Source organism: Fulvia fulva, chromosome 3 (genome assembly GCF_020509005.1).
Source record: "Fulvia fulva chromosome 3, complete sequence".
Classification (NCBI taxonomy): Eukaryota; Fungi; Ascomycota; class Dothideomycetes; order Mycosphaerellales; family Mycosphaerellaceae; genus Fulvia; species Fulvia fulva.
In genome coordinates, this window is record NC_063014.1 from 4,524,756 (window position 1) to 4,550,112 (window position 25,357).

The following is a 25,357-nucleotide window of genomic DNA, read 5'->3' on the forward strand; positions in this document are numbered from 1 at the left end:
GGTCGCAGATAAGTTATGGTATTATTGATGCATTAGTCCTCGGCCCGTAGCAAGGCACAGATCACGTCGCCCTCGTCAACGTTGTACAGTGAGGTTTGCTCATTCGCGGCTGTGGCCATGCTACCTGGAAACGGGTCCTGCAAGGTTTCGATGACAGAGGTCTCGTGCTCGTCGTCGTTACGGAGTTGATCGAGCGATGTCCCCAAGAACAGTACTTCCGCACATATTTCGCAATCGGCTGCGATTGTTATTTGGACAGGAACCTGTACACACTCGCTAATGTGGTCACATTGAAGCTTCAAATCAGGTACCCACGAAGGAAGCCCACTCGCTCGCGGTGGTGCGATTGAAGGGTCTTGGTATTGATGCGACAAGCTGTAAAGGACATCCAGGAACTGATCTTGCTGTATCAGCCATTGAGCGAACCATACACAAGTCTGCTCGTACGTCAGGCTATACGCGCAGGGGAGCTGTAGATCAGGGTCGAGGCTGGCTAGAGCATGTAATCTGTCTCTTGGACCAGAACACTCGAGGTGGTGGAAGTGCCCCAGCAACTCCAGTATTGTTGGGCGGTTGGTCGGAAATCTTGCCTCATATATTGATTGAGTGTACGACCACTTGAATTTCCTTGTCATTAGATCTGCAACATGTGTTGCTGCAATGCGAGTCTTTCTGAAGATGTATTGCGTGACGAGCACGAACGAAGTGTCGTTCTCTGGAACGGGGCGCCAAAGTCTGTCCTCCACCCCTTCTAACTGTCGGAGGATGAATGTTTGAAGTTACTTAAGCTGTCGAGCCATTGGGGTAGCGATATCGTGTACGGTCCCCATGAGATCTGTATATCGTGTGGTAGGCCAGCTGCAGCTCTTGGACAATCCAGCGTCTCGAAAAGTATCTCCTTGTTAGAAGGGATATCAAACTAGTGCAGAGCCGCCACAGATCACTATAGAGCTTTCTGTTACGCGGTACCATGATGCAGTCATTGAAACAGTCTCTCTTGCCTATCAATGACAACAAAGTCACTGGCGCTTCGCATCGAACACATCCAGATCCTTGGCATGTACAATTCTCTCGTCTCGACCAGTGGATTTGATTGACGGTGGAACGTGTTGGTATTGCTTTCCATATGAAGGATTTCGTCAGATTTTGCAATATTTCGTTGCCTGACCGTCGGGCAGAGGCCACTGCACATGGGCTCAGCATGACACTTGGAGCAACAACTGACCATCCATTCTGTAGACGAACCCGCTTGATTCTCTGGGTACGGTGCAGATTCGCCAAAGTATCTTTATCGTTATTGGCATGGAAGTGCTGCAGGACCTCGTAAGCTTCTCGATCATGTTCCTCGGTAGCGCCTTCGCCTAGCCAAACGATGACGGATCTAGCAAGAGAATAGATCGAAGCCATGCAGGTAACCTGGGCGTTTCGCTCTTCGGTGTCGTTCTGATTGATGCAGATAGCATCAACCCAGATCCTCACGCTACCAGTGGCCGATCTGATTCGCTTGAGGCCTTCGAAGAGGTTCCTGGACACAGCCAGAGACCTTCCTTTCACCGAGATTGAATGGCACTGAGATACGTCTCCATTTTCGTTCATACTCCAGCAATAAGACAAGGCCCTGTAATCTGAGGTGTTGTCAAGCAGTGCCGTCTCGAGACGACAGTGCAGCGAGTCTCCATAGCGCTGACTCGGATGTAAAGTCAGGATGCGAATGAATTGTGACCCAGGCAGTCGCTGATATTCATAGCGTGCCATATCAGAGGTCTGTCGACTGAGAATGAACCGAATGTTGCTTCCAAAGGTCCCATACGACTATCAAGCTTCACAGCCGGGTCGTCACCATCAGATATGTTGGAGTTGCTTATCGCTACACGAAGGTAGCGGTGCAGAGTCTATGCTCAACGATTTGCCTTGTGAGACCATGTCAAACAGAGAGGTGGTGTTCGCCTCGGGGAGGGACATGGGCGACAGGAGATCCGCCGCTGCGAGACCAACAGGAAGACGTTCAGTTGTATGAACGCCTTCTGGCTGCAGCTGAAAGTTGCCGGCAGATACCCTTGTGCAGATAGCACGACACCTATGCAAGAACGTATAGGTGATTCTAAAGCCTGCGATCCCGGTGTACAACCTAATTTGAGCCTTTCAAGCGCCCGTGTAGCCCGTCTGCAGCACACCAGGTGGCTAGGCGAAAACAGCAAGCAAGAAAGAGCAACTATGTTGGCGAAGATCCCTGGTAAGGAGCAGTGTGACTTCTTAGTCACCAGCAGCGAGTAGATACCACGATGGCCGGTCGCCAGAACCCTTGGGTTGCGGGACTAGGGCCAGGCGCAAAAGGCTGTATTCCTTTAGTGGTGACGTTCGCGACATGTGATCCGCGCCTCCATATACGCTGAGAGTGAAGTGAAGTCACCGTGCACAGGATGGACAGCACCACGACAAGTACCCAAGACCTCATCTTTTGTTGCTGTGAGAATTACTTTTAATCCACTCCATCAGCATCCATTCCACATGATGGACGAACACCACCGCAAACTCCTCGAAGCCGCTAACGAAGGCTGTCTACTGCGCCAACTACCAGCAGAACTGCGCAACGAAACCTACTACCTCGTACTTCCGACCAACACTGTGATCGACACACGAGGCGTGAAGACCTACGAGAAGCCAGACCCGGAATACCTAGACTGTCGGCATGTCGAGGCTAAAGAGGGCTTCAGTGAGCCCTATTGGAACCAGGTTGGCATAACTCAAGCATGTCGCGCACTCCGCGGTGAGAGTTTGGGCATCTATTATGGCACCAACACGTTCGTCGTCCACATTGGGTTCCAGGGAGGGTACACAACTTCATGGCAGCTTGACGAGGCGAAGTACTGGATCCGGAGTCGACCACAATTGGGCATGGCCGCGTTGCAAGAGGTTGTCCTGAGTGTGCCGCGTGTCAACAGGCATGGACCGCGCGACATGAGGCACGATCCGTTGGAAAACGAATGCTGCAACAGCCCGATTCGTGTGAGCATCAGCGCCTGGAGCGCAGAGCGGAACCGCTATCAAAACACGTGCGATGACTGCATGATCGGGTACAGCGAAGACTGTAGCAAGTACTTCGAAGGCGCGAGAGGTTCCGAGGCAGACAAGCTCATGCAGTTCATCTCAGCTCTAAAGGCGGATGTAGGTGCCGTAGATTCTAGCACATCGCGATAGATGATCGGTCCCAGTATCATCAGGATTTGATCGCTGCAGCCTAGATAGCAGCATGCATGGGATCGGGCTCAAAGGAGACCACAGAATCAGCTGCAACGCCGATATGTACTTGGACGAAGCCGTTAGGTGGTAAGAGGTGCGCTTGTTGGACTTGGGGTTTGACATTCATCTAAAGTCAGGCCAAGTCGGTGGGAGCTCAGTCCACCTCGAAAACCTCGACCTTGTCTTCGACTGTCCTCAACATCGGCGCCAGTAATGCAGCATCTCGAAACGCTTCCGGTACATTCTCTCTCCTCGTCTCCAGCTCTTTCTTCAGTACCTCATACTTCTCCTCTTTCGCGGTGTACTGCCGCACGATCTTCTTCCCGCTGTGCTCCACATACACCCGCGTGTCTCGTATCCTGACAATCACTCCATCCAGTCGCAGGAAGAATCTGCTCAGCACCAGCAACCTCTCCGGCATCATGCGTACTTTGATGTTGACCAGCGCAGTACCGTTATCCGCCAGCTCATCCTCGTACAGATCCACAGCATCGAAGAATAAGATCGGGTCTTGCCTTGATAGTAGATCTGTTCTGATGACCTCCTCCTTGCCAGCCAGTCTCCATGTGCCATTCTTCGCATGTGTTGTGCCAGCGTAGTCTGTACTGTAGCTCCAGTCAAAGGGCTTCACCACACCCTTGACGCCTAGTCCCAGCACTGCATCGGCATTGCCATCGAGTTGTCCCCGGCGATCCTTCTTCCACTCTTCTGCGACTGCCACCTGGAGCATTCCTTCTTCATTCTTACTGACTCGATCTAGAGCATCTCTCGCATTGAAGTCCAGCGTCCATTGTGTAGGCAGATGTGTTACTGCAACATAATTGTCACCAAAGATCATCTCAGGAATCGGGATGCCGATGTCATTGGAAAGTGCTTCGATCGGTTCTGCTTTGAGGATGGGCTCCTTCCGTGTTGTGATTCTCCATGCCAGATTCGGCGAGGTATGTGACTTTGTGCCATACTGTTGCGCCATGGCTGGCGATGTGCGGTTAACTGGCAAAGTGCACGTGAAGCTGTCGGAGGTGGATCGATGAAGTGGGGCTGGCGGATCGAGATTGTTGCTGTGGCGATGAGTCTGAATCTGAATCTGTTGACGAAGCTTTCCATCCCTCAGCTTCATGTTGCTTCTAACCACTTTCGCAGCCACCTCACTCCGCATACTTCACCACTGCTTGCACCTCTCGACATTCATTGGCAGTAGCGGGACATCATGGCAGACATACAGACGCTTGAGCAGCGCTTTGAGGGCATATCGGTGCAGGATGAGAACCATGATAGTGCTGCACCACCACAGCCGAAGCATCAGCCAAAGGTATGCCAAAGCAAGTCATGATGGCGGCGACAGAGTACTGATCTGCTGTGAAGAGCTCTCTCAGTCATGCCATCTCCCTATCGAACCTCGGCGCATCAACGACCACAGCGCAATCGCGCATGAAGCTGCCTCTGCAAAAGCTTGCACCTAACGCTGGCAGCAAACCAACACAGACAGTCCTCACCAAGATCACTCTCCCATCACAAGCCGCACAACGACCCTCCACCGAGTCAAGACCTTCGGACCCGCAATCGGCGATACAGCGAGAAGCACCAAAGCCAACACCCAAACAATGGCATCTGGGCATGTTCGAGATTGGCAAGCCATTGGGCAAGGGCAAGTTCGGTCGCGTCTACCTCGCACGAGAACGCTCCTCAGGCTTCGTTTGCGCTCTAAAGGTGCTACACAAGTCAGAGCTGCAAGCCGGCAAGGTCGAGAAACAAGTCCGCCGCGAGATCGAGATCCAGTCCAACCTCGCCCACCCAAACATCCTTCGCCTGTACGGCCACTTCCACGATACGAAACGAATCTTCCTGATCCTCGAATTCGCCGGCAAGGGTGAGCTCTACAAGCACTTGCGAAAAGCACAACGCTTCCCCGAACCACAAGCCGCCGGCTACGTTGCGCAGATGGCCAGCGCGCTGAAGTATCTACACAAGAAGCACGTCATGCATCGGGACATCAAGCCCGAGAACATCCTCGTAGGCCTCCACGGGGAGATCAAAATCTCCGACTTCGGCTGGTCAGTCCACGCACCCAACAACAGGCGCAACACAATGTGCGGTACTCTCGACTACCTTCCACCCGAAATGATCAAGCCCGGACGGGAGGAGAACTGGTACACCGAAAAGGTTGATCTCTGGTCGTTGGGAGTGTTGACATACGAATTCTTGGTCGGAGAGGCTCCTTTCGAAGACACGCCAGTTATGACCCAGCGAAGAATCGCGAGAGGAGAAATGACAGTGCCGAGCTTTGTCAGCCCTGAGGCTAGGGACCTCATTAAGAGACTGCTCGTGCTGGATCCCGAGAGGAGGTTGAACCTGGATGAGGTGGAGGTGCATCCGTGGATTGTGAAGCATTGTGCTGGGAAGAAGGAGAAGAAGCAGAGTAATGAGGGTGTGCAGTTCGTTAGGGGTTGATGTTTAAGTGGTGATGGCTTGGGATGACAGCACGAGTTTCGTATCTTCTTTTTGCTTCGTGTGATGTTTTGAGAGCGGGTAACGAGCGGTGCATTGGGCGGAGTCTGGAGCAAATGGACAGGATGTACCATGGTCCATACAAGAGAGAGAGAGAGGGAGCAATACATGCAAAAGCCTGCGCGGCGTACTACAGAGCCCTGTCCGATCGATGTTGACAGTGTTGCAGGACACGAGTCCCGGCGACGCTGATTGGTCGAGATGCACACCACGCTAGCTCCCGGCTTCACAACCTTAACCCTCCAAAAAAGCAACTTTCGCTGGAGCCACAACTGTCGACCATCACAACGAAGGAAGAACAATATCTCAACACGCCAAACTCTCGCGATGGATGAAGTTTATCAGGAAGATGCTTGGATAGCTTGAAGAGGTGATGACAAAGCGGACGAAGGAGGCAGTGGCGATGCCGAGGTGGCAGATGAAGGATATCTCAGCTTTCGGGCCCGCCGGCACGGCTGCTCTGAGTATTGAGACAGGGCACAACACTGGCCTCATTCTGCGACGACATTGCTGTCGACTGCTTCGATGGCACGGCAATCAGCGAACGTGCGGCGGTACGATGTGTGCCCATTCCAACTTAGAGTCCTGCTACGCCACCCACAGAGTGAAGGTCGATTGATTGTTGATCTGTATCGATCTTCAATTCTACGTCATCATGTGCAGGTCCCGTCCGCCCGACGCCCTGACAAACCCAATTGCAAGCTCTGTCAGCTAGCTTTCTGACGGCACCTGCAGGGTTGTGCGGTGAGAAGGTACTGTTGACAAAGATGTATTCCGAGAAGTCATGGTATCACAAACACTACTCTACAAAGCACCACTCCAAAACAAGTAAAGGGACTACGCGACACCAATCGTCTATGGGGTATCTTCGTAAAAGCATCCATGATCCAACTGAACGCCATCATTTATAATCAATCAACGTAAAGAAAGGAAAGAGAATGTGCGTGATGCTCATTTCGCTGGAGTTTCCGGGACGTCCCATACGCTCTTCACGTCGTCGGTGCTATCGTGAACGTTAGCATGTTGTGAATCGAACATCGACTGACCAGTACCATTGCCGTTACTGATGCCGTGTTCTTCGTGTCGGTCGTGCTTCCAGCTGGGCTTGGGCGGACCTTTCGGGGGCTTGCGTGGGCTTGAAGGCAATTTGCCGAATGGTATAGGTCCCACGCTGCTCCACACAGGCAGCGTATTGTTGCCGGACTTGCTTGGCGACAGTGGTGCTCGCTTCGGTGTAGCTGAGCCAGTATCGGTGTCGGGCAGTGATGGAACACATTGCATCTCATCAAGCCCTGGCTTTTCAACCCATGAAGCAGAATGATCTTGTGGCCTGGATGACGATGATGGTGCCGTGGATGCGATGCTTGAGCCGGGATATGAAGTAGTCTCCGACTTGAGCGTGGGCGATACGCTGCCACTACCGGTGGTGCCTACATAGTCGGATAGCTCAAGGTCATTTGTTGTGGCGCGGATTGGGACAACTTGTTCGGACTGTTGATTTTGCAACGAGGATAATGTTGCCGGATCATAGGCCACGGGCTGTTGTGGGGGTTCCTTGGTTGTGACAGGGACAGCAGGCGCCGCTATAATCCCATGGGCACCGACAGGTGGACCTGTCATGCTCATGGAATGATGGCGGCTTTGCGCACCGGACGGGCCTTGTGCTACTCCAGCAGGCGGGGACACTATCGCAGTTGGGGCCTTCTTCGCAGCAGCATTCACTTTGCGCGTTGCCGCAGCTTTGACGGCTCTTGCGCTGCGATCGGCGGCCAGCTTCTCCCTCTGCTTCCGGTCATGCTCTTCCTTGGAGTCGCTGACCTTCAGTGTGATCTTCTTCATGCCCGAAGTAAGATTGTCAAGATCAGATGTACCCGGTGGCGGTACAGGAGTAGGAACACCACTTCTCGCTGTTGAGGAAGCCATGGGTGCCCTAGCTGATGTTGCTGGTCTGGCAGGTGCGGCAGCTGTGACAGTGGTCCGTGGCTTAGAAGGTGCTCTGGTCTTCTTGTTTGCTAGGGCACTGGATGCAGGCACAGGAGGAGGCTTCATCACGCCGGTGTTGCTTGAACCGGCGGTAGGCAGCTGTGGAACTGGAGGCACTTCAGCGTCGACTGAGCGACTCGAAGACAAGTTCAGCGCGCTTCCTGCGCTCAGACGTCGGCAAACTCGCCTCTGCTGAGGGTCTACGTCGTCTGATGGCAACACGTCTATTGTCTCTCGCCGGCTGGAGCGACTTTCCGCTCGACTGACAGCGCGAGATTGTACAGTCTCGTCACTGTGCGCACTTTGAGCATACGCGGGCACCTTGGCTTTGCGATCACGCAGCTGCCTCGGCTGACCAGCTGCTTCGGTCGAGATTGCGGACACGCCGCTCTCCCGCTCTTTCTTGATACGAGGGACCGCAAGGTCCTCCGCTGTGCAGCTCTTCGTCTGCCTGTCGAAAGGTATTAAGAGCCGAGACAGCTCCTGTGTGGCCACTACCCAATCAACTTCTGGCGGCGGAGGTGTCGGTGGCCGCGTCGGCATCTGTCCTTCCCGCATGGTACCTGAGATGTTCAAGGCGAACCTTTGCGGATCCACAACCTTGTACGCGAACGACTCGGTAGGCGTAGCATAGGTCGGCCTAGGTCCAGTACGGACCTTCTTCGATTGCGGTGGTGGTGGTGGAGGATTGATCTTGTGCTCCAGTGCAGTGAGGTTTGCATCGGACCACCAGTCCTTGTCGTAGTGCAATGATTGTGGTTTGTTCATGCCGCCGATACCAAGTCCGCGCATTTGCGAGCTCAGGTCGGCAAGAGCCTCGACAGCATCTGTCTTCGTGCCTACGGGTGTCGCGCATAAGCCTGAGAGATGGCTAAGAACACCGCTGCAAAGTGCTCGGTCACTGTAGCCACCTTCGAGCACACTGATGACACGCCCTTCGCAGCCGTCAATGCTCTTTGCCAGCTCAACGACATCTCTCGTGAATCTCGCATAGAACTCGGTCGGCACGCTGACCTTGTGTCGCTGCATGCCCGAACCTTCCCACTCGCTCGCATCGAAGCCTGCAGAGATGAAGATGGCTGCCTTGGGTTGTACTTTGCCCTCAGCTCGGATTCTCTTAACGTGGTGCTCCAGAAAGTGCTTCGCCTTTTCCAGCAAAATACTGTATCGAGTATCGTAGAGGTGCCAGAACTCGTCTTCAGTCTTCCATGCCTGAAGATGTACGTTCCATATGGATTGTCCATGCGCATTCTCGATACAAAGACTGGCAGCTTGCAATTTCTCATCATCTCCCATCTCGCATGGGTAGCTGTTGATGTCGTGCAGACTATAGTAGCCAAGATCAGGATTCAGCTTCAACTTGCTGTTAGGCTTGGCATTGACCCGCTTCTCGTTGTTCTCGCTGTTTCGTGCCCATGTGATGGCCTGGCTGCCATCTCCGTGATGCAGATCGAAATCCAGCATAGCAGCGTGAGTTAGTCCGTAGGTCTGCGCAGCGTACTCGATGCCCACATGGACGTTGTTCAGCCAGCAGAACCCACTGGGATGACTCGCCGAGCAATGGTGACCAGGAGGCCTTACAGCTACGAAGGCTCGTCTGGTGGTTGTATCAGGCGCGAAAACAGCATCAACAGCTTCTGCAACACCTCCAAGTGCACCCTCAAATGCATTCAGAGACTCGGGTGCGAGGTACAGATCACCTTCGTGCAACTGCTGCTTGTCAGGCTGGCCCGGAACATTCGAACGACTTAGCTCCTTGGTCCCTGCCGCGAGCTTCTCGGCTGCGGTGTGGCACATGCCTTGGAGCTCAGCCATCCATGCAGTGCCGTGAACGTTGGTCACAAACGGAGAAGTAATGTCCATACTCCGGCCAGTCCGGCGAATCCTGAAAGGTGGGTCTGATAGCTCCATGTGTTCAGGATGGGGTGGTCTCTTCCCTTCAGCATGATGTCCACCAAGCCGCACGTACGCTGTCGATGCACCAAGTACAGTGGCATGAATCCGCTCAGGCCGCTCGACAATCATCGACAGGGTAGTTTTGGTAGCCTTCAGCCGCGAGTACCTGTGTCCATAACAAGCATCATGCAGGATGACCGCAGTCTCTGCCTCTGAATCCGTCCGCGAATGACTGAGAAGTTGCCTGGTGAAGTGATCGGTAGCGATCTGAGCGGCAGTGAGCGGTATGGGCTCTTCAATCGACTCCATAGTCGACTGCGCCTCTCTAAGGCCCGATATGAGATTGGAGATGGAGCGCTTGGGCGTTGGCCGCTTCTCTTGCTCCTCGGACGTGCCGCCAAGCGACGAGGGCGAAGTCTTGCGCATGAGCCTAGGCGAAGGCGGGGGTCTGTTCAGGCTGGCAGAACTGGAGGCGCGACGCGATGGTGCATGTTGCTGTGGGCGCGGGGATTCCCTGCCGATTAAGGGGGAGGTCGGGGGTTGTGAGGTCCGTCGCGCGAGTGGTGTTGGAAGGTTTGGTGTCGCAGGCGCCGAAGTGTGTTGAGTGCGTGTGTCAGAGGTGGCAGCCGTTGCGACCGACATGTGTTTCATCGCGTTGTGTAGGTCGGTCGTGTTGCGGGAGATGTTCGCGTCGTGTCGCGCATGCGCCGGCGGTTCCTGCGTCTGCCCGGATGTATTGTCCATGATTGCATTTGTTCGTGGAGTATTGTGGATCGGTCTCTTGCGTGTGGTTGTCGACTAGCGAGCATTCACTTGTGTTACTCGGTCAGGTGTTTGTTGATGTATGTCTGAACGCGGACCAGGGTGAATAAGCATAATGCGCGGTGATGTCCTGCAGTTGTTTCACGACATTCGCACGGTCCAGTCCAGAGCCGCGAAATTGACCGCTAAGCTCGAAACAGGCTCCTCAGCTTCGACAGTGCTTTCTGCGTTCGTGTGGTCGCCAGAGATGGCTGTGACTGGTCGTGTGGGTTGTCAATCCGCAGCGCGTCAAAGTCGAAGTCTTCCACGGGTCGAATGCGATGCATCGCCGCTCGCTGCGTCGTCTCGTAGTAGGCCGATCGTCGCTTGCGCGCACGCTCTGCCGCGGCCAGATGCGTAGAAGTATGCATTGGCGATGCAATACAACCCATCTTTTTCCTCCTGCTCGTCTCTCGCCGACTGTCGCTGTGACTCGTGAGAAGGCACCCGTCACGCGGACGCTTCAAGCCGAGTCCACTTGCAGGTGCTTTGCGAGGTGCTGCAACGACGGGACCGATCGAGTGCTCTTCGTCCTGCCCATCACCGCCGGCCGGCACGCTCCAGTCTTCTTAACAGCTCGGCCTCTTGCTCCGCCAACGAGCCTGCTGATGTCATTCAATCTATTGAAAATGCCCGATCCAGCCAGAAAATGTTAGTGGCCGTCGACTACACTGCATGCAGACCGGAGCTGCGAGGCGGATGCGCAACACGACGACGTTATCAAATACTTTCACGCACCACTTGGCTGAGGGGCTCATCACTTATTACTGTACCTCTACTGTACATCCCCCAACCCAACAAAGGCTCGCTCCCTACGCTACAGTAGCTTCACCGACTGTTTCTGACACCACACGACCCCTCCCGATGCCGCCCGACCAACACTTCCTTGCAAACTATATCAACCACAACCATATCATCCATATCAGGCCACACACTCACACACGAGCAGCTCACACGACTGCCACTCGCTTCGCTTCAAGCATGGCTATAGTTGATGCTGCACACTCTGCAACACGTCTGGAACACACTGATCGGCGCCACTTGTCGGTGCCACCTGGGTCCTGACTCGAGCACGGCGCCCAACTTTCACTGCACAATCTTTCAATCCATACTACTATTATTGGGACGGCCTGCAGGAACGTATCAGGTACTCGACTATCGATTGCTATATGCATCGCATTCATCCGAGCAGCCTTGAACTGACACTGCAATTTACTCACCAGCCCTGCTGGATTTCATCAAATGAGATACCTTCTTGAGAAGACCATCCAGATCGTCGGGACTGGCAGAGCTACAAACAACCAGACCGGACATTACGCCTAACCTAACCTGCTGCTGATCGTCCTGCAAGCGAGCCGTTGGAGGCTGCAATACAGTTTGCAACGGCCAAGATGGCTTGCGCGGCCCAGAATATTGGGTCCGCCTAACCACGTGCGGTCCACAGCTCGAACATCACACTCAAGCCACGTCCGATGGCTGCGGCAGTGTGGATGCCACATTCTTCCCATGTCTACGGTCCACACGGCGAGAGATGTATCGAGGGGCAGTTGAGGCGCTGATGGCTGATTCCATCAGGCTTCTCATGATGATCACGTCCTTCCTCACGGCTTCTCTGAGGCAAGTCACCGCTAGCTGTGCAAGCCTGTTGAAATGCATCGCTGGGCATGATACTTTGTTGGTGATGACCGGCACTGCAAGATATGCATCTTCATTCGTAGACCCACGTTGTTCACTTCGAATGGCTCCAGGATATGCTTGCGATTGATTAGACCTACGCTACTCTGGATCACCGGGTCATTGACTGCATACGCAGCAATCTTTTGATACCCAGCCGAGGTTTTGGCATGGTCTGGTGTTTTCCATGCCTCGATGACAGCTCTTCTGCACCCCAAGTATGCGGGAGGATAGCATACTCAGGCAATGACTGTCCATATCCGACGCCAAGCCAAGGTTGAGGAAGGGGCGGCTTCAGTATACGTTATCCTCATTATGAATCTCTGTGGTGCTATGGGTAGTCTTGTAACATTATACACTTTTTGAACCAGAGACCGTCGTTACTCATACTTTTTCTGCCGCAATTGCCCGTCCTCGCGTCACAACTGCACATGATTCCCATCCAACGCCTTCGCCATGTCGTACGAACGTCTATTCTGAAGAGCGAGAAATTCCAAATGAACGGCAGAAGATGGCCTGGATCGCCTAGTTGTAGTCGGGAGGCGATGCGGCTCCGGCACTGGTGGGCACCTGGCCGTGTCCGTTGCCCTCACGCATGACTTCCAGAGTGTTGGGAAAGTATGGCTCAACGCCCCAATTGCGAAGGTATGCGCCCGTCTTCTCGATGCGCTTGATCTCGCGTTGTACGCCCCAGCTGTCGCCCTCCTCTCTGAAGCGGCCCTTAGCCACATCAACCATGGCGTCGTCCAGGCGACCGTAGAACGCTCTCCGCTCACGCAAATCTTCCTCGTCTCCATTCTCAAGCCCTCCATGTGAGTTGAGGTTGCCTCCCAGCTTCAGGAGCAGATCGAAAGCGTAGCGTGGTCCTGATGGAAGAGAGCTCAGTCGGCCAATGTCTGGCAGGAACTTGAGCATGCATGCTGAGAATGAGGGCGTAGGTAGCGAGTCGTTGAGGTCATCTTGTAGACGGTGGAGGTCGAAGTTCACGATCGTGATCTTGCGGTCGAGCTGTGCGTTCAGTGTCGCGGCGGCGTGGGTTGGCGAAGCTTGGTGAGAGGATTGGTCCATCACTTGCGCGATGCTGGCCGGGACGTCTTCGAGCGCATTAGTACAGACCCACCAATGAACGGTATCAATGCTGAAGATATGATCTTACCTGGCCTCAGACCTCGCTTGTCAATCCACGCATGCACTTCACCCCGCTGCCTCTCCAATGCATCAATGTACGCCTTCAGGTCCGCGACCTCGCCTTCCAAATTCTCAATCTTATCAGAGTATGGTCGGATGGCCTGGTTGAAGGCCTGCAGCAACAGATCTGGTGCGCCTGCGGTGCCTGTCTTGTGCGCACTGCTTGGTGCACTGTCGTATCCCCCACCTGCGCTGGCTCCGTAGCCGTTCGACATGTTCTGTCTTCCTGTTGACTGATCCCGATACTGATACCGGTCCTGGCTAGACACTTCTGTTGGTCGATCTCGCCTCGCGTACATGTCCTGCGACTGCGACGTATCCTTTGGCACTGGGTCGGCCAGTTGCGGCGGTGCGGCGTTGCTTGCGCTTCTGATGGGTACACCTTGATCGTGCTCGAGATCTGTGGGACTCTGTACCTGCGGTGCGACGGCGTACTTGTCGTCGTAGGACGCTGAATTGGTCTTGGAGTCGTGGCGGGAGTCGTAGCTGTCGACGTAGGATTGGCTGTTACTGCGGCTGCGGGAGAGGCGTTTGAAGAAGACCATACTGATGGGAGGAGAAGGAGGGAACAGGAGCGGAAGTATGCGGGCAATACCATGAAGCGCTTAATAGTTTCGGTGGTAAGAAAGGATGTTGGCGTGCTCTGACCCAGCCGTCAACTTGGAAAGTGGTATATGGGGTGGTTGGTGTAATTTGAAGCTATCGTCTAGTTCTAGCATTGCGTGGCAGCGTGGGAGGCTGGAGAGGTACATCCTAGAGCACTTGAACGCCTTCCCGGCTCGTGTCACGTCTGTGCAACCACGCATCGCTGTTTCGAGACATGACGGGATACAGGAAGACGCTATGCAGTACCTCTGCAGCCATACGAATTAACGAATCTGGATGGCTGGCAGGAGCCCCAACTTTTCATCTCAGTTCCCTGCTCCTCTTCTGCCATGCACAATTCGATTGTTGGCACTTCACTATACAACAGCAGACTCCTGCGTGTTTATCATAGCACTCTGGCCGTTCTGCTGACCTGCTGCCCGCTGGGGCATGTCCATCATGTCCGCCAAACAACAAGTATTCTCCAGACAACAGCCGTCAAAAGCAAGCTATGCATACCTGACATGCAGAGTTGACATATGGTACGGACTGTGTGAACGACTACTCAATCTGTATCAGTATCATCTGTCTTCTGTTACTCATGCTTCGCTGTCAAACTCGTTGGTCAGAAGCTCTCGCCTGTTTCATACCGTACGCAAGTCTGAGGACAGCGACATGTTGAGGACATGTCCAATCTCTACACATGTCTCCCGCTCTTTCCCATCCATCATGCCTATCACACAGCCAAAATCTCCCATGCATATCACACAGCCAAAATGTCTACACCAAGCTTCAGAGCCGAAGTACGCACACCATACCGCTCATACACCACTCTCCGTGAACCACCAACCCCAATCCGAATCCCAATTCATAATGACGCCAGCAAGATGGCGCTCCCGGACAAGAAGACCTTCCTGGACCGACATATCAAAAGACTGGGTCGATCCGTGCCCGACCTAGACGACTGCTCCATCTGTAGCGAGGAAATGTGCTTCCCAGCCGAGCTACCCTGCGGCGGCAAGCACGTCTTCTGCCAAGACTGCATAGAGCGCTGGTTCAAGCAGGCTACCACGTGTCCGCTCTGTCGACAAGTACTATTCAGACAGAAGCTCAGGCTCCCATTTGGTGTCCCGTTGGAGATGCCCAGGCGCCCCGGCCCGTCCACGATTGAGCTCCGGGAAAGCCTCCGGGTTCCGGTCGGAGAGACCGACCCAATCTTCACGCGTCGGACAGGAGATATGCAGTACTCACAGGATCGTCCGCCGCCGCCGCCGCCGTTTAATCATGTCACGGAGATGCGGCAGCATGTCGAGGAAACCTTTGAGCCGAACGTAGCCGGCACTATGCTGCGAATCATTGACGCAGCCGGCGAGGCGGCCATGAGGCTAACAGAAGGCTTGTGGCCAACAGAAGGCTTGAGGCCAACAGAAGGCTTGAGGCCGACAGAAGGCTTGAGCAGACTGGAGACGGTGCATGAGGAGGATGAGAGTGAGCAAGAAGAAGAACAGGTCAGGAACTGGGACGGAGGCCTTCTCGGTCCACTTACGAGGGCGTGGGAGTCTGCTGCCGAAGGAGCGGTGAATTTGTTCGAGTATGTGCGCGACACTGGCTTGCACGAAGACCAGGTAGGTGATGACGGAGATGAGGCTTTCGGAGGAGGATGGATGTGGTTCCTGTGTAATCTTCCGCGGCCACGATATCATCAGTCACGGCTCATGTGAGGGAGAAGGGAAAAGAAAGAGGTCGGTGCAGAGAGCCAGAAACATCCGCTTCTCGGTCGCAATACCTTTGCGTCCCTCATCTACCTTTGAGGCGACAGGCTGCGTTGCAATGCACGTTTTGCCCACCCGTCCTCCCTGAGAAAGGGGGACCTTGGATGTTGGATTGGATATATTGGTGGATTTGGATAGCTACATAGACTGCTGCTACTGCCAAGCAAGCGAGCAATTTAACACGTGTGCAGTGACTCTTGGGTTGGCCCTGGGCCTTTTTGCAACCCTACAGGCTCGCTGCTACGCGCTTTGCAACCCCCAAACATTCTCATTGTCTGACAGTGTGCAGAGCGAAGAAAGCACAGAGAGAACTTTATACAACGTCTTCCATTACCAACCAATTAGACAATCCTGATGCGCATCATGTAGCGCATTTCTAGCAGTCCTGTACACCAAGCGCGGCAAACCTCATTAGCAGCGCGGTATCCATCAACTCCAGCGAAACCCAAGTACTTTTCTTTCCAGCCTCTCCCATCTCAAACAAACTTCACCTTGTTGCAGTCCTTGCACGGCCGCAGAGCCCCCATGTACTGCTTCGACTTCTTCAATTCATAGACGTAATCAGCCCACCTCGCCGCACTAGCAATCCTCAACGCCATCAACCCACATCCCTTCGTGGAGCCATGTCCATACTGACTATTGTGTCCGTTCAATCCAGCCACCATCTTGACAAGCTCACACTGACAGATAACCTCTACCGTAACAGGTGGCCGCACCGCCGCAACAGCAGCAGCAAGCTCGTCACTCATCGTGAAGTCCTGATGTAGCGCCCACTGTCCCGTTGCCGAAGCGGCAGGCGTAGTGAGGGTGAAGTTATACGTGGCGTACCCCAGAAACTGCACCCCAGCCCAGCAAGGACGCACCATGTCGAACTTGTACTCCTGAATCAGGTCGATGTAGGAGCCTAGAGTGGAGAGGTAGCCGACTGTGCAGCGCTCGGCGACGGTGCGGTGGTCGAAGTGGAAGGTCTTGTTCTCGGCGCAGAAGATTGGCATGATTTCGTGGCGGAGTTGGCGGCAGGTGTTGGCGAGGCCGGGGACGATGTTGGGAGCTTCGCGGTGGGTGCATTTGCCTTGGTCACATTCGCCGGTCTTGAGGATGATTTTGATGGAGCCGGAGGGGTTGACTGCTACGAGGCGGTATATGGTGTTTCGGAGTTCGCCCGGCAGCTTTTGGAGGGTGCCAATGTCTGATACTGGAGCTTGGTCGAGGGACTGGATGGGAGGTCAGTACAGAGGCTGGTATGATTGAGGGTGCAGCATGTGTGATAGGGTGGGACACATACCTCGTGCTGGGCGGACAGCGTTACTCCGAGATCACCCATGGAGAGTACTGACGTCCAATCGTCTGACTCTTGCTTCTTCTTCTCACGCTCAGCTTTGATCTTCACGACAGCCGTCTCAGCAGCTTTCTGCGATCGTGTTAGCTCACACTCGAGTAAAAAGGTCTTCCCAAGGCGAGTGCGAGTTCGACTTACACTCGGGAAGTCAGGGAAGACTTCATCCATGTTGTCCATATCGCGTCTGACGAAAGCGCTCTTGGCGGCTTTCTTGAAGATGTCTGGTGTAGGAATGCGTCCCAGACGGGCTCCACCATCATCATACTGCGGTTGCTTAGAGAAGTACTGCTCGACCGAGTCGAGTGAAATTGATGGGTCAAGCGGGATCTGGAAGGTGCCCATCTGAGGCACGCCACGACGAGGCGCGATGTTGGGATGGATCTCCGCCAGTGGCTTGCGGTGTTGTGGGCGGTGGCCGCGGTCTTGCGGCTTGAACGGATGGAATGCTAGTGGAGCGGGCATAGCATCAGTGACCAGTTTGTGATTGTTGTGCTGGTAAGACGGACGGGAGGCTGGGTGGTCCTGGTGAGGTGCTCGAGTGGCGAAGGGAGCTACCACGCGGTCTGGAGCCATGTCCGGGACAGTCGGTGGTGGCGGTTGACGGGACAGTGGAAGCAGTGGTGGTGCTAGAAGCGCCCGCAGTGGTCGAGGGGCGGGATTTGGTGGTTGAGGGAACACTGGCGGAGGATGTGATGGCGGAGGATATGCTGGCGGTGGCGGCGCGCTCTCCTGCTTCTTCTCGTCTTCGCGATTGCTCTTGATGGCCTTCATCTTGTCGTGTAGCTTGTTCACCTGCTTTTTGATCATCAGTATTGGGGCGTTCATCCCGAGCAGGAACTATCTAAGGCGGGCGGGACAATGGCTTGGGCTTTTCTGCACGGGCAGTTTGCAGCTTGTTGTGAGTACGAGTGAAAGTGAGAGCAAACCCGAGCTTTTCTCGCGCAGCGGAAGCTGTCGATATAAGGTTCCGCTAGCCGTTATTTCAGATGTTAGCCGAGCGTGCGTGCGGATCACGAGATTCTTCTCCCAACAGATGAACAGATCAACAGATCAACCACTTCTGTTCACTGACTTCTGCTCGAGACACCAACCCGCCGGAACAAACACGACAGCATGGCAGACAATGCAGCTCTTGCTGCGCAGCTAGCGCAAGTGCAAAGGAAGAGGCAGCAGCTTCAAGAGCTGATGGATCTTGAACGTCAGGAAGCTGACATCACCGCTGCATTGCAAGTTGTAGGTATATCAGAGTCTTGAGGCATGACATACGCTGACGACTTTCGAGCAGCCGGCGCATCACACGGGTCGAAATTTCTTCAACCCGCTGCCAACACTGCCAGCGCCACCAGCTCAGCCTGCGTTCGTGCAAGACGCAAAGCCCCACCTAGAAGGCTCAAGAGAACAGCCCATTGCGCTTGATGAGACCCCGCCACCATCGCCACGCACAAGGATCAAGCGTGAGGAAGAGGAGCATTTGGCCCTTCTGGGTGAACTCGACTCCTATGTACAGCAGGTCAGGTCCCCAGACATGGTTCTTGAGAATGGGCCCATTCCCAAGACCGAGGAGCGCAAACGTGGCAAGGCTTGCGCCGAGTGTCGAGCACGCCGAGTGCGTTGCAAGCACAGGAATCGTGAACCGATTTCTCCAGAAGCAGAGACCATTGCACCAGTGTCCCCTCGTAAGGCAAAGTCCAAGGCCAAGGCCAAAGCCAAAGCCAAACCACTCGACCAGGCGCCAAGTAAAGGACAGTACAGCTCAGTCAGTGAAGACGCCAATTACGAGAGCATCATCAAAGCAGTCGACAGCGATGACTACGTTGAGCTAGCATGTCCTTTTTGCCAAGCTAATTGCTACATCAATCACCGAAAGAACCTGTTCTTTTTTCGAGGAGCAGCGGGACTTGTGGGCCATATCTCCATATGTCATGCATCGCAGAAATGGGAGGGATTCAGAAACCGCTCAGTCGCCGAACGCTGCGTTCGTCGCACTCTAACCGCCGAGGAAGCCGATGCTGTTCGCAACGGTCGGCACGATGTCTTCGTGGTAGACCAAGTCTTGGCGAGCGGTGCTGAGGAGGGCTCGCACGTGAAGAAGGAGCGTCGAAAACGGAAACGTGGAGAGATGGGAGGCCGGGTACTTGACGACACTATTGCCGGTGTAGAAGAGGACGAAGTGGCCGCGCCACCCATCAGCACTGAGCGGAAGTCGCCGTCGACACGAGCGAATTCCACCAGGCTGGTCAAGGAGCCAAGCAGTGGAGCTGAAGATGTTGCAAAGCTCAGACATGGCCATGCCATCCCTGGGCCAGAGACGAGAGCGAGCAGCATGGTGACCGACAACGGCAAGCGAGCGCGAAAGACTGCTCCCGGAGGACCTCTGGGTCATAGGTAGTGCACCCCTCACTTTGGGTGCGACTGGGCTTCACATGCTCGTGCAAGTAGCAGCTCGTGCCTCCCCTCATATGTAATGCAGCCTTTCCTTGGTTACTTCTCTTTCTTCCACCTCTTTGAGACACCCTTTCATCACTTTGAGACATACATCCACCACGTGGGTGAGATATCCACCACCACAATCCATCTCACCACATCATTCATATCATCTGGGTCATTGACAACAGCACCACCATGGCCGATTACAATAGACAGCAACTGAAGCGTCGGCTAGACGCTATCGACGAGCAGCTCGAGCTGATGAGGGAACGACGGCGCATAGCTGATATGCTCGCCGAGGAGCCGGAAACAGTGCAGACAGCAAAGTCGGAGTTGCCTATCGCAACAATCTCACTTCTTGACGCCGACGATGAGGATTTGATTGTGGTACAGAGCCCAATCAAGTGTGAGGAGGATTTCGAAGACGCCAAACCACGTGTCACATGCGCCGTTCCCAGCTATGCCAACCTCGATGCCCTTTGGTGGTTCGGCAGATCCGCCTGTGCACGGCATCTGCCAGACTCAAGCTGGCCACGCTGTTCTTACGAATGCTGTTGTCCCGGCTGTGGACTCGACAGCGCCAGCACCTGCGCTGGTGCTAACGCCGTCTCCAGTCCAGGTACAGCAGCAGAAGGCTCCAGCTCATCCCGCTGCTTACAGAGACATCAGCATAACTCACCATCCAAAATTCCTGACTCTTGTCCAAAAAGGCAATGGCAACGGCTATTACGAGCTCCGCTGCTGGCACTGCGGCGGGAACTGGAGTCCACTTAGAAAGAAGTTCCTCGATGGGGTTGGGGGCATTCGACGCCACGTCACTAGTTGCCACCAGGGACAAGCTCCGGCGAGTGGCATGACAGATCGTCAGATCGTTGAGTCGCCCAAGGTGCGCGAGCTCACCGTCATGGAGGTGGACGACATGGTTAAGCGAAAGAAATGCGCCTATGTCATCCCGGAAATGCCACTTGCTCGTATGCCAGTATCCGCGGAAGGCAGACCCAGAGGAAGGCCAAGGAAGTCTGTCGAGAAGAATGGCAAAAGTGCACGCAGTGCGTCAGCCACTGTTGTCCAAAAGCGCGACAAAGCCGGGCGCTGGAGCAGACCTGCCAGCGAGACAGAGTACCATCCGAGAGACACGGATGATGAGGATCAGCCGCCACGCTCCGGTACGTCGATGGCCAGACTGGAGGCCGCGAAGAAGTATCGACGTCTCAAGTAAGAAAAATTCGAGAGCATCGAGCCGGCCTCCAACGTCGAAGCTCTCCATCACACGAAGATCTCTCGGCCTGCGACCTTTCCACCAATCCAGCAGAAACTCAGATGTACGATATAGCCTTTGCTTTCGGCTTCAGCGGCATTCGACTCCCGACGATGTTTCTGGTTCCGGTTTGATGCTTGAGCGTGTATCATAGCGTGCGACTTAGTCTTAAGCAGCAATGCATCTCTGGGTGCCTTCTACCTTCTCATCTTTCATTCTCAAAGTTTGCAGCCTGTCTCTCTGCCGTCTCTTGCACTCGTTCATGCCGAATCTCGTCCTCCTCCTCCCGGATATACTCCCTCAACACCTGCTCAACATACTCCTTCGGCATACCTTCCTTGACGGCATCTGCAATGCCCTGGTTCATTCTGTAGACATACTCCTTCTTGATGTCGCCCACCTTCTTCAAGTTCCGATTGATGTAAAGCAACATATCTATTTTCTTCGATCTCTTGCTGGGATCTGGTCTTCCCTCTTTACTGTCGTTATGCTCAGCTTCTGCAGGCCAAAACTCACACCCGATCTGCTCTTTCTGGTAAGAAACCGGCACACCCTCATTCCGGTCAAGTCTCTTCTCATCCTCTGTCTCTAAGCTGTAGACAAGACCCCAGACTTCGTTACTGTAGTCGTGCTTCTTCTTTCCGTCTGCCTCCTCCTCGATCTTGCGCCCATCGTTCGTATGCTCCTTCTCAATGACATTCGCATAACCTCTCTCGTAAATGATCCACTCATACCCCTTGAGCCTCGCAAGACCCCAGTATCTCGAAGTGGGACAACGCGTTCGCATTTGTTCGCGCCAGAGATTCGAGCCGTAGGCGAAGTAGATGGTCTTCTTTGTGGAGGATGAGGAAGGTAGAGGCATTGCAGGGAAATGGGGATTGGAGGAGCAAGAAAGGCTGATGTTGAGGGAGGAGGAAGGAGAAATATCCATAACGCTGGTGGTTGACGACTCAAGGCTGTGATCTTGAGAGGAGAGTGTATGTCTTACATTTTGTCTAAGGTGTATGTTGTGAATGAAAACGCGATCCGATGTCGTCAAGCACGTCACGTCTCAGGTCCGAGGTTACACCACAATACGCCAAGACAATTACATTGACCAGGAACTTGAAGGCAAGAAGGGGATCCTGGTTGAACATTATAACGCTCATATACATCATTTACCGCATGCACGCTCATAGCTCTATTCGTACCGATACAGTCATGACCCTTCAACGCCTTTTACCCAACGTCAAACATCAGCTATCGTCCAAAGTTGCTGCCAATACTGCTCGGCGTCCAACTGCTCGCCTTGCTACTGAGCCAGCTCCCTGTACTGCTCATCCAGCTCGGCGTACTCAGTTTACTACTCCAGCCTCCTACGCTTCTGCCTCCACCAAGACTCTTATTGCTTCCGCCAAATGCAGACGATGCTTTGCTGGACCACTTGAGCTTGCCGTCCATGATCGAGTGGATCATATTGATGATCAGGAAAGCAGTGCTACCAATGGCACGGAAGAGCGCAAGACATGCTACACTCCACAAGATGAATTTGAGGTAGTAGTTGTCAGCGACGTGCGTGTTGCTGTAGATCTCGCTGACGCCCATAGCCAAGATTGCGTTCATTGCCATCCAGACGATGACGACGTATGTTCGCACAGACTTGTAGTAGTCCTCTTGCATTTGACTCTCTGATACTCCTGGTGCTGGAACTTCGATTCTGTCTCGCAGATTCCGTAGTGCCTCGTCGTACCCAGAATCGATGTCGAGCTGTTCGGATGGCATCTCCAGTTCCACAGTCCCGTTCTTGTTGATCTTCGCCACACCCAGGTCCTTGTTGATAACATTGTCACCCTTCGTACCCCATGTAACATCGTGAGCGTTGCAAAAAGCGTAGACCTGAAGGGTGCAGACGTATGACGGCAGTAGTGCGAAGTACTGCGCTGATGAGGTAAACATGTGCCACGGGTCCAGGTACATGAAGCTCATCAGGAAGTACAGTCCAACGGTCGATAGCGTGGAGACAATCAGGTTCGTGAAGACATTGTTGCCGAAGCTGATATCACTCCCCTCACTCAGTTGTCGCGCGACGATGTAGATTGCTGCAAAGGTGTTGTAGACCATGATGATCGAGAAGACGATCAAGGAAGCCAAGAACATCTTTTTCGCTCCTTGCGGTCGATTACCCATGGATAGGATGAACTGGATCATGATGGTGAGTACACACGTGTACCGTAGCACAATGAAGATGAAATTTCCGATGCCGTGTCCGAAGGGGTCGACTTTCTTGTCTGCGAGCGAGCCAGCGATGAAGTAGAAAGTCAGGTAGAAGTTGCCAAGCGAGAAGAAGGTGAACAGTAGCTGCACAAACTGATACAAGAACTCGACGTGCAGGAGAACCTTGCGGGCAATGGTGTGATCGGTCGTCCAGATTTGCTTGAAATGCAGGAGGGAGTACACAGCGGCGAAGAAGGCTCCGTTCAGCCATCGACGACGTTGTGAGATGAACTCTGGAACAGCATCCGGCACATCGGTCTCTCCGGTAGCTGTGCGCACATACTTGAGCACCCATCGCTCGTTACGCTTTGCAACAAGCTCCCAACAAAGAATACGATCCTCAGCAAGATACATGTTTGCGGTGAAGACGTCCGCATCTTGACCGTGTAGTGTCTCGCCCTTGAAGTACTGGCTAAGCGGTCCATGGCCAGTCTCGTCGTTCTGCAGGGCGTGGTACCGGTATGCGCTGAGTGCACCAGGCAGGACGGTGATGTATCCGAAGACTGACTCTAGGGGCTTGTCCAGAATATTCGACATTTTGTATTCGAAATTTTGCGATGCGACGAGCGGGTTCAGCAGCGATAGACCCATTCGTCCTTTGGCAGCCTTGATCTCTCCTGCTGCACCAGCCACGTTCGAGTCTCGATCGAATGCCTTCCACAAGTGATATAGCGAGTCATCGCCAGGCCTTGTACCAACATCGAGCAGAATGCAGACGTTTGGAACTAGAGCTCTGCCAAAGGCATTGAAGAACCAACGATGACTGTTGAGCTTCTTTGCATTCTTCTCCTTCAAACAAAAGATCATCTGACACGGGACAATACCCTTCTCAGCGCCTTTGAACTTGAGGTCGGAGTCGAGTGAGACCTGTGTTGTGTACTCGTAAACGTGGGCTGTAACTTCTCGCTGGTTCACCAAGTTCTTTGCGATACCAGATTGGTAGCAGCCCATTGCTGCGAGTGCGTCAAGCGTCCTAGGATGTACTTTCGCTCGACCGTCGGAAATGACACAGACGACTATCTTTTGCCAGCCATCTTTGCCCCATGTCCTTGACTTGGCTCGACTGCAGAAGTGTGCAATGTTGCGCATCACACCATGCATGGTGCGGGTGAAATCTATCTCGTTCTCGTTGTACATTGTCACGCAGATGAACAGCTCCGTCTCTCTCGCTGTCTGGCCGATGTTCTGTCGAAGCTTGTATCCACGGTCCAGGAAGTCATCCGGATCGCACGTCACGGCTGTGTACCGCATGTGCGTGAACTCGACATCATCGCGTCGAGGTAGGAAAGAGTATAGAATTGTCGGGATCTTGCACTCTAGGATCAGTTCGCCGTTGATCAGTCTGACCTCTTTCTTTGCCATTTGTGCTTGTCGTGCTCCTCGTCGCTCTTGCTTTCCTGACGGTGCTGGACCGTACAGATCATCATCGTCTTCCAATTTCGCTGAGTACATCCCATCACCATCTGTGAGCGTCGAATCCGACACGAAACTATCGCGCGATTCGAGCACAGGGCGTTCATCGGTGATCTCGCTCTCGCCTGTTGGCAACCCGAACACATCATCAGGGCCATCGATCGGAATCTCGGTCATGCTAGGCTCTTTCTCGCGATCAATGTCCATTGAAGGAGGTCGCCCTGCAGCGAAGAGTGGTGCTGGTGGCAGTGGTCGCTTCGGCGAGCCACCATATTGTGATGAAGGTGTACCTGGCCGAGGACCACCGTTGATATCTGCTGGCTCGAATGGAATGTTCGTGGCCGGCGGTCGTGCATATTCTCGGGAGCCTCGCGGTGTACCGAAGTGCTTCGATGGTGACTGCGAAGATCGCGATGATGGTCGATATGGATCGTAGTCGTTACCTGGAGGAGGCATACCAGGAGCACCGTCCAGAATAGAAGGTCCTCTGCTCCCAGGTCTGATGGGTGACGGTCTGATTGGCGAGGGTCTGATCGGACTCGGCGGTCTGTTGAAAGGAGGTAATGAGCCTAGATCACTTGCAGGAGTTGCAAGGTCGTGTATGTTGTCTGTACTTCTGTCGCGGAAATGGACTTTGTATCGCTTCGTTCTGGGGGCCGAAAGTCGGGAGGAGGCAAGATCGCTCTCGACATCACGCAACAGGGAATTGAGCTCATCTTGGCTCTGTGTATGCTCAGGCTGGATCTGAGTGGGTGAAGGGGGAGGTCTCTGGTGTGCGCCGGATCTCAATCGCTCCTGTGCTCGCTGAAAGAGTTCCTGGGGAGACGCTCTGGGAGGCTCTGCGTAAGGAGGTACTGACGCTTGATATGAGAGGTCATCTGTGCTCGCGAGGAGGCGCATTGTTGCGCCATTCTGTGAAGTATCGTCATCGTAGCCCGGCGGTGGCTCATAGCCATTAGGCGCGGCCATGTCGTGATCGTTTACTGTCGTAGCGAGCGGAATGCAGACTCGAGGAATGCA

The 25,357-nt window shown here is 54.1% G+C and overlaps 11 protein-coding genes across 11 annotated transcripts; 5 read left to right on the plus strand and 6 right to left on the minus strand.

The window, feature by feature from the left end:
- Positions 1-2,511: 2,511 nt before the first annotated feature.
- CLAFUR5_20259 (uncharacterized protein) lies at positions 2,512-3,198 on the plus strand (the record flags this gene model as incomplete). The annotated part of the gene is made up of 1 exon (XM_059463095.1): positions 2,512-3,198. The coding sequence occupies one exon, from the start codon at positions 2,512-2,514 to the stop codon at positions 3,196-3,198; it is 687 nt and encodes a 228-aa protein (XP_059318939.1).
- Positions 3,199-3,394: 196 nt separating this feature from the next.
- On the minus strand, positions 3,395-4,213 carry CLAFUR5_08402 (TIP41-like protein; the record flags this gene model as incomplete). The annotated part of the gene is made up of 1 exon (XM_047907550.1): positions 3,395-4,213. The coding sequence occupies one exon, from the start codon at positions 4,211-4,213 to the stop codon at positions 3,395-3,397; it is 819 nt and encodes a 272-aa protein (XP_047759299.1).
- Positions 4,214-4,450: 237 nt separating this feature from the next.
- CLAFUR5_08403 (Serine/threonine-protein kinase ark1) lies at positions 4,451-5,691 on the plus strand (the record flags this gene model as incomplete). Its single annotated transcript, XM_047907551.1, has 2 exons — positions 4,451-4,552; positions 4,606-5,691. The coding sequence occupies 2 exons, from the start codon at positions 4,451-4,453 to the stop codon at positions 5,689-5,691; spliced, it is 1,188 nt and encodes a 395-aa protein (XP_047759301.1).
- A 1,008-nt stretch (positions 5,692-6,699) lies between these two features.
- On the minus strand, positions 6,700-10,371 carry CLAFUR5_08404 (Histone deacetylase HOS3; the record flags this gene model as incomplete). Its single annotated transcript, XM_047907552.1, has 1 exon — positions 6,700-10,371. One exon carries the CDS (start codon positions 10,369-10,371, stop codon positions 6,700-6,702), a length of 3,672 nt encoding a protein of 1,223 aa, XP_047759841.1.
- Positions 10,372-12,627: 2,256 nt separating this feature from the next.
- Positions 12,628-13,835, minus strand: CLAFUR5_08405 (uncharacterized protein; the record flags this gene model as incomplete). Its single annotated transcript, XM_047907553.1, has 2 exons — positions 12,628-13,196; positions 13,259-13,835. 2 exons carry the CDS (start codon positions 13,833-13,835, stop codon positions 12,628-12,630), a joined length of 1,146 nt encoding a protein of 381 aa, XP_047759012.1.
- An 816-nt stretch (positions 13,836-14,651) lies between these two features.
- Positions 14,652-15,596, plus strand: CLAFUR5_08406 (uncharacterized protein; the record flags this gene model as incomplete). Its single annotated transcript, XM_047907554.1, has 1 exon — positions 14,652-15,596. One exon carries the CDS (start codon positions 14,652-14,654, stop codon positions 15,594-15,596), a length of 945 nt encoding a protein of 314 aa, XP_047759422.1.
- Positions 15,597-16,123: 527 nt separating this feature from the next.
- Positions 16,124-17,811, minus strand: CLAFUR5_08407 (uncharacterized protein; the record flags this gene model as incomplete). Its single annotated transcript, XM_047907555.1, has 3 exons — positions 16,124-16,861; positions 16,933-17,058; positions 17,125-17,811. 3 exons carry the CDS (start codon positions 17,809-17,811, stop codon positions 16,124-16,126), a joined length of 1,551 nt encoding a protein of 516 aa, XP_047759292.1.
- A 288-nt stretch (positions 17,812-18,099) lies between these two features.
- CLAFUR5_08408 (uncharacterized protein) lies at positions 18,100-19,375 on the plus strand (the record flags this gene model as incomplete). The annotated part of the gene is made up of 2 exons (XM_047907556.1): positions 18,100-18,219; positions 18,272-19,375. The coding sequence occupies 2 exons, from the start codon at positions 18,100-18,102 to the stop codon at positions 19,373-19,375; spliced, it is 1,224 nt and encodes a 407-aa protein (XP_047759844.1).
- Positions 19,376-19,608: 233 nt separating this feature from the next.
- On the plus strand, positions 19,609-20,632 carry CLAFUR5_08409 (uncharacterized protein; the record flags this gene model as incomplete). The annotated part of the gene is made up of 2 exons (XM_047907557.1): positions 19,609-19,849; positions 19,872-20,632. 2 exons carry the CDS (start codon positions 19,609-19,611, stop codon positions 20,630-20,632), a joined length of 1,002 nt encoding a protein of 333 aa, XP_047759845.1.
- A 244-nt stretch (positions 20,633-20,876) lies between these two features.
- CLAFUR5_08410 (uncharacterized protein) lies at positions 20,877-21,602 on the minus strand (the record flags this gene model as incomplete). Its single annotated transcript, XM_047907558.1, has 1 exon — positions 20,877-21,602. One exon carries the CDS (start codon positions 21,600-21,602, stop codon positions 20,877-20,879), a length of 726 nt encoding a protein of 241 aa, XP_047759956.1.
- Positions 21,603-21,910: 308 nt separating this feature from the next.
- Positions 21,911-25,306, minus strand: CLAFUR5_08411 (Chitin synthase 2; the record flags this gene model as incomplete). Its single annotated transcript, XM_047907559.1, has 1 exon — positions 21,911-25,306. One exon carries the CDS (start codon positions 25,304-25,306, stop codon positions 21,911-21,913), a length of 3,396 nt encoding a protein of 1,131 aa, XP_047760042.1.
- Positions 25,307-25,357: the final 51 nt, after the last annotated feature.